Source organism: Camellia sinensis, chromosome 5 (assembly GCF_055761805.1).
Source record: "Camellia sinensis isolate YWXY chromosome 5, ASM5576180v1, whole genome shotgun sequence".
In the NCBI taxonomy this organism is placed as follows: Eukaryota; Viridiplantae; Streptophyta; class Magnoliopsida; order Ericales; family Theaceae; genus Camellia; species Camellia sinensis.
Window position 1 is genome coordinate 171208190 of NC_138965.1, and position 9091 is coordinate 171217280.

General features: G+C 34.6%; 1 protein-coding gene across 1 annotated transcript; it reads right to left on the bottom strand.

The window, feature by feature from the left end:
• Positions 1 to 5841: 5841 nt before the first annotated feature.
• Positions 5842 to 8666, bottom strand: LOC114295178 (uncharacterized). Its single transcript, XM_028239379.2, has 2 exons — positions 8461 to 8666; positions 5842 to 6993 (listed from the first exon to the last, which is right to left on the bottom strand). The coding sequence occupies exon 2, from the start codon at positions 6952 to 6954 to the stop codon at positions 6187 to 6189; it is 768 nt and encodes a 255-aa protein (XP_028095180.2). The 5' UTR covers positions 6955 to 6993; positions 8461 to 8666; the 3' UTR covers positions 5842 to 6186.
• Positions 8667 to 9091: the final 425 nt, after the last annotated feature.

The following is a 9091-nucleotide window of genomic DNA, read 5'->3' on the forward strand; positions in this document are numbered from 1 at the left end:
GTCTAATTATTAAATGGAACTTGATTGTATGGTGTTTATACAAGCCTACTCATATCGTATCATATTTTCGAGCATATAGTATATATGTTTTCATTCTTGTTTCTCGTGAATGATTGGTATTGAAACAACATGTGATTCAAAATAAAACACTGTATGGGAATGGGTTTCCCATTGACGACTGATGGTGATAATTACAAATAAAATACCAGAAAATACAAATAATAAAAGTTACAATAACTATTATAAGGGCTGAGGCACGGGAAATTTGCTCTCTTTAAGGAGATTCAAGCCCTCTGTGGTTAGGCAAAGTTTCACACCGGTGCAGCAGAAAAAACCTGGACTTGTCCCCCCAGGATACAACAGCCAGACTAAGTCGTATGGTGCACCAATACTGCATGCACAATTGGTTGAACCCAAAACTTTATCACATACACCCTTTTTATTTGCCTGATAATCTCACACAAAACATAATAAAGCAACAAAAAACTTTTTCTTCTTCTAAGATAAGAAGTTAGAACAATATATATAAAAGTGAAAACTTGTCAGGCAAGTGTTCTTGGTGAAGAAGTTTTCTGGGCGAAGACTTGACTTGGACTTGGAAGACTTGATAGGTAAACAAGAAGACTTGATTGGTGGGCAAGCAAACTTGGTAGAAAAGAAAAGAAAAACAAACCTATAACACATTATAATATTAAAATATCTGCTAACATTCCCCTACCTATTTTAATATTATAGGTAACAAAAAATTGAGATTATTAGGCAAATAAGGATATTATGCATCATGGTAGGTGTGCTCTGCATTGAACCTCCATTAGTGAAACAATAATATCTACTCTAGAGCCAATAGTATGCTCAGCATTGAACTATGACTACTTAAGGGAAATAAATAATTATTGCACACACATAATATTCCAAGTGTTCACATAAGCTTTAAAAGCTAGCACGTTACGGCCTTGTGCGATCCTAGGATTCATGAGTGCGTTTGAGAATTAGCCCAAATCTCATAGGTAGCGGCCCCACTACCACACTCACATAGGTGAATTCTGTCAAGGGTGCTCCTGTAACTATGACACCCCCACTCAATAAGAGCTACAGAAATTCATTAAGAGTTTTTTAATAACTCAACCTCTACAACGTTACGGGATAAATGCACTTATATCATATGGATGGGTAAAAAGTAATTTAGTGCATTTCTCACGGCCATCATATGATCGTTTTTCTCATTGAACCCAATTACAGGATCTCTGGTCCCTAGGTTGAGTATCCTCATACATGGCTCCTGCTATATTCAATGGGCTTCAACCCCATCCCTCTCAATGTATTCCAGACTCTATCTCTTGCTAAGGCCTTAGTTAATGGATCTGCAAGATTATCACCAGATTTAATATAATCTACATTTATGATGTCATTATTCATATAAGATCTCACAGTACTGTGTTTTCTTCTGATAGGTCTGGATTTACCGTTATAATAACGGTTATTAACTCGACTAATTGCTGCGGTGCTATCACAATGAATCAATATAGGTGGAATCGATTTTTCCCAACAAGAGATTTCATTTAACAAATCTCTCAACCAATTTGCTTCTTCACTAGCTATAGCTAAAGCAATAAACTCAGCCTCCATTGTTGAATTAGCAATAATGGTTTTTTTTTTTTTATTTCCAACATATAGCACCACCTCCCAATGTAAATAAGTAACCAGTGGTTGATAATGAATTACCTGACAAAGTATTCCAATCGGCATTACTGTAACCTTCAAGTACTGCAAGATACTTATTATAAAACAAGCCATATTTTATGTTACCAGATAAATATTTCATAATCTGCTCAATGGCTAGCCAGTGATCACTGTCAGGCTTGCTAGTAAACCTGCTAAGTACTCCAACTGCATAGGCAATGTCAGGTCTAGTACAGTCAATCGCATAACGCAAGCTACTAATCATACTTGCATATTCCTTTTGATTAATTGCATCCTCATCATTTTCAATAGGAAATAAACGCACATGAGGATCAAAAGAAGTAAGAACATGCTTGCGCTTATAAAACTTATATTTTCTCAAAATTTTCTCAACATAATGCGATTGATCAAGAAATATACCATCACAAGTTTTGGTAATTTTCATTCCCAAAATATAATTAGCCTCACCAAGATCTTTTATATCAAAATGGCTACTAAGCATATTTTTAGTTTCCACGATGATATGCAAATTAGAGCCAAATATAAGTAAATCATCCACATAGAGGTTAATAATGACATGTGAATTTTCTTCAGATTTATAGTAGATGCATTCATCACATTCATTCGTTTTATAGCCATTCTCAATCATGTAGGAATCAAATTTCTCATGTCACTGTTTAGGAGATTGTTTTAAGCCACATAGGGATTTAACTAGCTTGCACACTTTGCTTTCTTGACCGGGTTCCACAAAACCCTCAAGTTGATCCATATAGATTTCTTCACACAGGTCTCCATTTAAAAAGGCCGTTTTAACATCCATTTGATGAATCTTTAGATCATGAATTGTAGCCACTATAATTAATAATCTAATGGATGTAACTCTAGTAACCGGAGAAAATGTATCAAAAAAGCCAAGATCTGCTTGTTGTTTAAAACCTTTTGCAACAAGCTTTACTTTATATTTATCAATAGTTCCATCTGGTTTAAGTTTTTTTCTCAAAACCCATTTACCACCAGCCAATAGTTTTACAACCTGGTGGTAAATTTACTAATACCCAAGTTTTATTGGATAATAATGATTCCATTTCATCATTTACAGCCTCGTTCCAAAAAATAGAGTCAGGAGATGCCAAAGCTTCTTGTAAAGTTAATGGAGTTTCCTCCACATTAAAAACATGATAATCAGGGCCAAAATCTTTTTCTAATCTGGCTTTTTTTACTCCTTCTAGGTTCAAAAACTACAGTGTCTTGATTTTGTAAAAGAGAAGTAGAGGAACCAGTTTCAAATAAAACATTTTCTTGATAATTTTGACCCCCACCATTTTTAGATTTAAAAAGAAATTTTTCTTCATGAAAAATTGCATCACCTGATTCAAAAATTATTTTGTTTTCCATGTCAAAAAATCTATAAGCTGTACTATGTGTTGCATATCCAAGAAAAGCACAAGTGGCAGCTTTCACACCTAATTTAGGTCTTTTATGGTCCACAAGTCTAACAAAAGCTAAACAACTCCAAACCCTCAAATATCTCAAATTTGGCTTATGCCCTTTCCACAACTCAAAAGGTGTAACTTTTGTTTTTTTATGTGGCACTCTATTCATAACATAACATGCAGTTAAAATTGCTGAAGGAGCACATGCTTCAATTAGCATAACATTTGCTAAATCAGTTAAAGTTCTGTTTTTTCTTTCTACTACACCATTAGATGCAGGTGAATATGGTGGAGTAGTTTCATGGATTATTCCCAAAGACTGAGCAAACGAGTTGAATCCAAAAGATTCATATTCCCGGTCTCTATCACTTCTATATCTTTTAATCTTTTTACTAAATTGATTTTCAACTTCAAGAAGGAATTCTTTAAATTTCTCAAAAGCATCACTTTTATTTTTCAACAAGTATACATAAGTATATTTTGAAAAATCATCAATAAAAGTGATATAATATCTATTTCCACCACGTGTTAAAATTCCTTCAAATTCACATAAATCAGTGTGAAGTAATTCTAACAATTCAGTATTTCTCATCACACTTTTATGAGGCCTTTTAGTTATTTTTGCTTGACTGCAAACTTCACATTTCTCAAACTTATTTGTTAGTCTGGGAATTAATCATAAACTACTCATGACTCCCACATATCGGCTATTAATATGACACAAACGAGCATGCCAAAAATTCATAGAAGACTGCGTGTAAACAGAAACATGTGCTTTCTTATTCTCAACGTTTAATTTAAATATTCCATCACAGGCATACCTTTTCCCCACAAATATGCCTTTTTTAGTGATTACATATTGGTCAGATTCAATAGTCTACTTGAAACCAGCTTTGTTGAGCAAATAACTCGACATCAAATTTTTCCTCATGGACGGTATGTACAACACATCTTTTAAAACAAGCACACGTCCAGAGATAAAATTCAGCTCAACATCCCCACACCCGAGCACCTTGGTTAAACTAGAGTCACCAAGCATAATAGTCATCTCCTCATTAAAATGAGTAAAATCTTTGAACCAATCTTTATCATAGAAGACATGCCTATTGGCACCAGAGTCTGCCCACCACCCTTCCACAGATTGAACCATAAAATATCTGTAATCATTGCCACAAATGGTTCCTCGGTAACATTAGCATGTGGTTAAGACTATTGTTTCCGAAATTTGCAAGTTCGAGCAATATGCCCACTTTTGCCACACACAAAACATGTCACATTTGTCAGATCTTGTGAAAGGGGTTCTTGGTTCCATTTCTTTTGCCTCGGGTAATTTTTATTTTGTGGCCTTCCAGTATTTTTCTAGATTTTCTTAACTGGCTTCAAGTGACTATTTTTATAAAATCGACCTTTAGGTAAAGTATTTCCAGAAGTTAAATTTACCTTTGCAGCGAAATGCTTTTGTGTCATAAGCGCATCTTGTCCTCGTGCTTCCTCCTCCACCCGAATCCGTGTGATTAGAGTCTTCAAGGATGTCTCTTTTTGCTTGTGACGCATTGATTTCTAGAACTCCCTCCAAGATGATGGTAGTTTGTCAACAATACTTGCTACAACAAGATTGTTTCCAATTTTGATGCCTTCGGATTTAACTTCAACCACTAGTATCTGAAAATCTTGAACTTGCTCCACCATTGATTTTCCATCTATCATCTGATAGCGGAAAAATGGCTTGCAGCATATTTTTTAGCGTCTGCCTCTTCAGTGTCATATTTATTCCGCAAGGCTTTCCAAATTTTCTTGCCAGTGGTGTACGTAGTATCATAATAATCATAAAATTGATATGAAAGACAATTCAAACGATAGTATCAACATTTATACTCATCTGTGTTGTATTTCTCAATTTTTTCAAGATGAGCAGCATACTCCTCGTCGGTCATCTCTTCAGTGGGGACTTTGTTCGGATTTTTCTCGGTCAGGATATAGGCTACCTTGAGGAGACTGAGGTAGAAAAGCACCTTGCCTTTCCATCTCTTGAAATGGGTTCCCTTGAATCGGAAGGGCTTGTTGAGATCGCCGGTATTCTCGTTGGGTTTCTCCAGTACTAGCTCCATGACTTTTTGTTATTGAATCTCCTTAAAATTGATGGTGATAATTACAAATAAAACACCAGAAAATACAAATAATAAAAGTTACAATAACTACTATAAAGGTTGAGGAGCGGGAAATTCGCTCTCTTTAAGGAGATTCAAGCTCTTTGCGGTTAGGCAAAGTCTCACACCGGTACAGCAGAAAAAACCTGGACTTGTCCCCCACAGGATACAACAGCCCGACTAAGTCGTATGGTTCACCAATACTGCACAATTGGTTGAACCCAAAGCTTTATTACATACACCCTTTTTATTTGCCTGATAATCTTACACAAAACATAATAAAGCAACAAAAAACCTCTTCTTCTTCTAAGATAAGAAGTTAGAACAATATATATAAAAGTGAAAACTTGTTAGGCAAGTGTTCTTGGTGGAGAAGTTTTCTGGAGACTTGACTAACACTTGGCGAAGACTTGACTTGGACTTGGAAGACTTGATAGGTAAACAAGAAGACTTGATTGGTGGGCAAGCAAACTTGGTAGAAAAGAAAAGAAAAACAAACCTATAACACATTATAATATTAAAATATCTACTAACAACGATTGTGAGCATAAGTGCTCTTAATCAGCAAAGAAAATGTTAGATGCCTAAGAATGCATGACCAAATCAAGTCTTGTGTCCCAATAAATTGAAGTCAGCTGTGTCTAAGATGCATAAAAAATAAATAAAAATTCAAACTTTAACTACATTCTAAAATGCCATAAGTAATGGCAGAAATGCATCTTGTACTTTGAAAAAACATCAGAATTCAGTCTTTCTTCTCAATCACGTGAAAACATGCTGAGAGAACGAGAATTATCCGAGACTATACACATCTTTCTCATCCTTCTTATGAAGCACAAGAGCGATTGATGCTTTTCATATATCACCTCAAATGCCAATTCACAGGTTTAATCCCTTCTTCAGCTGCCTTGACAATTTTTGAGTCTTCAACGACACATAGTTATCGTTTCACCTTTAGTCACATTGTTTCCCTCTTTAGATCCAACCACTTCTTCTTCTCCCTTGTGCAAGCTCTCATTGACTTTATTGTGATCATTCAAACTCAAAAGCCCATTTTGACGCAAAAACTCTTTCTTATCGTCACTTTTCTCATTCGACATGGATTCCAAATTGTTGTTGACATCTTGTGGAACACCATTCTCATCATGGAAGGTATGCCCTCCGTCTTCCATTTTACTATGGCCCGAGATAGTGGCATTATCAATTCCACTTGAATTCATTGAAACCATCTTTTCAACAATACTACTTCCCTTGATCGCTTCATTTTCCTTTCTAGAAACTTCTTCATTATCCGACTTCTTGTTGTCATAAATTTGGAAATTGTCATTTTTTCTTTCTGGTTCCTTCTGATCCTGTTCCCCTCCATTACTCGCAACTTCCTTAGGGTAAGATTCTTCTTCAGAATTGTCTGTTTTTTTATCAAACCCATCGTATCTAGCACCTCCATCTTCAAAATTAGAGTCACTTTCCCCGCTTGACAATCCTAAATTCCCTTTACGCCCCAAAATGGAAGCACCGTGTTCTTCACTGAGCTTCCTTTGTATGTTTCTTCCATTGTCCTCTGTGTTATCGTGCGAGTGCTTGATTTGGTACAACAACCAGATACAGAAAACCAAGAGCAATGTGAATTGAAGGGCTCGCTTAACCTTGAACCCTTTGGGACGCGGGTTTCTTGAGGCAGACTGGTAATTCATCACGCTTTGTTCCGCGTTCTTCTGAATGTTATTAGTAATCTAAAAACCAATACAAAAAAAAAAAAAAAAAGAAAGAAAAGAAAAGGCCAAAAAAAAAAAAAAAAAACACAAATGACAAGTTAAAAGAATTTTTAAGACAAAAGGACATAGTTATGCGTACTTGAAAGTTTCAAAATCAGTTGTATAGAGTCTCATGCATTCAGTCACCATTTATTTATTATTATTATTATTATTATTATTATTATTATTTATTCGTTCTTGCTTTCTTTTTTCTACTTTCCATGCTTCGAATTTTACGGATATAAGAATCAAAGAATTATTAGTCTGATGAGAGTGAAAAGGTTTTGTTTCGCAGGTCAAAAATAATAACAATTATTGCTACAAATTTCAGCAACCAAGAGAACAGAGTATATTACTGAGGAGATTCATTTTAAAAAAATATTTCTCAAGCCTTGGTATGAATCTGATTGTAATGAAACCATTTGATCTCATAAATAAATAAATAAATAATCACAGAAACGTGCGAAAAAAATCAATGTGCAGCCTATATTCATTTGGGGTGTGGTCCCCCCCACAGCTAGAATGAATATGGGTATACATTTTTCTAATTTTTTTTTTTTTTACAAGTGACATTATTAAATATTTAAAAATAGAAAAACTTTAAACACAAATAGAAATACAAAAACAATCACAGATGTGAGATAAGGAGTGAAACCCACACACGATAAACAATCCCACTCCTTGAGTGTTTCTATATTTCAAATTCTGTGTTCCGAGCATTGTTGTTTGGAAATAGGTTTTATGTGAACTGATTTTCATCTGGTCTTTTGCTATTGTCTCTTTGGTTCAAAGACCATTCCAATTCTTATGGTTACTTTACTCTCTTTAAAAAGTCTTGTTTGTTTCCATCTATTAATTTCTCTGAAAAAGTTTTACTCATTCATTAAAACCTAGATAGTCTACAGACTCAATCACTATCACTTTATTTATTTTCTAATCTATCTTTCTTTTCTTCCTCACTTTCTCCAGAAAATCAAACAAAGGAGAGGATTCTATTTCCCTTGCCATTATTTTCTTTCCTTGCACTTTCACCAGTAACCGACCAGAGTTCACACAAACTCCTGCTATGTTTGGTTGCCAGGAAATATAAGAGGGGAAATTGAAAACTTTGAATCTTGAATAATTTAGAATTTGACTGTTTGTAATGAAAACGTTTAGCTTGGTAATTTTCAGGAAATCCAAACCACAAGAACTACAGGTCCCAAAACTTCACCTTCTGTATTGTTCCCCTTCATTTTCTCAGTAACCAAACAGACAGTAAAATTGGCAAATCAATTACAAACCAAAAATTAATCACACAAAACTTACTCCAGTTTCCACAAGTAATCAAAATTATTAAACCCACACAACGAATTCAAAGTACAATTACACAAAACAAACATATAAATCACAAAATCATAGGCAAAAAAACAGAAATGTATAGAGAAGAAACTGCAGAAAACTGACCTTTTTTCGAAGAATAAAAAATTGAAGAGTCCCAGAACGATAGAATTGAAAAGTACCCAAAAATGATAACAAAGTGAAGTATTTGAAATGTGAATTTTCTTTCACTTTCTTTCCTTTTCTTTAGCTCCGAGAAAGGGTTGGGCGTTGAAACTGAGGATATGGTTGACAATTCCAAAGCTGCGGTTAATTTCTATTCTTATATTCCTAAAATACCCTTTCTTATGGAAACAGAATCACTAAATTTAGAAGTAAATAAAGCGACATGTTAAGGGTAATTTTGGGAACTCGATTTATGGCTGTGCCGCCAGAGTCGCCTTCAGTAACGGCTACACTAACATGTTCACTTTAGGCTGTTGAGAGTTAGGCGTTCTTGACCAATACTGTGTTGCCACGTGGATATGTAATATATATATATATATATTTTAAAGAGGCAAGCTTACTGTTATTGGATATGGATTGGGTTGCTCTCAAGCAAGCCCAATGGCAGCCCTATTGTCCTGTGCTTTGTTTGTTGTGTTTTGTTTTATTTTTTTTTTCATTTTTATATTGTATAAACAAAATCAAGGAAAAAATTGAAAACACTCAGTCCTTTGTTAATGTTTACAATTTATTATTTTTTTTAAGTAAAAAC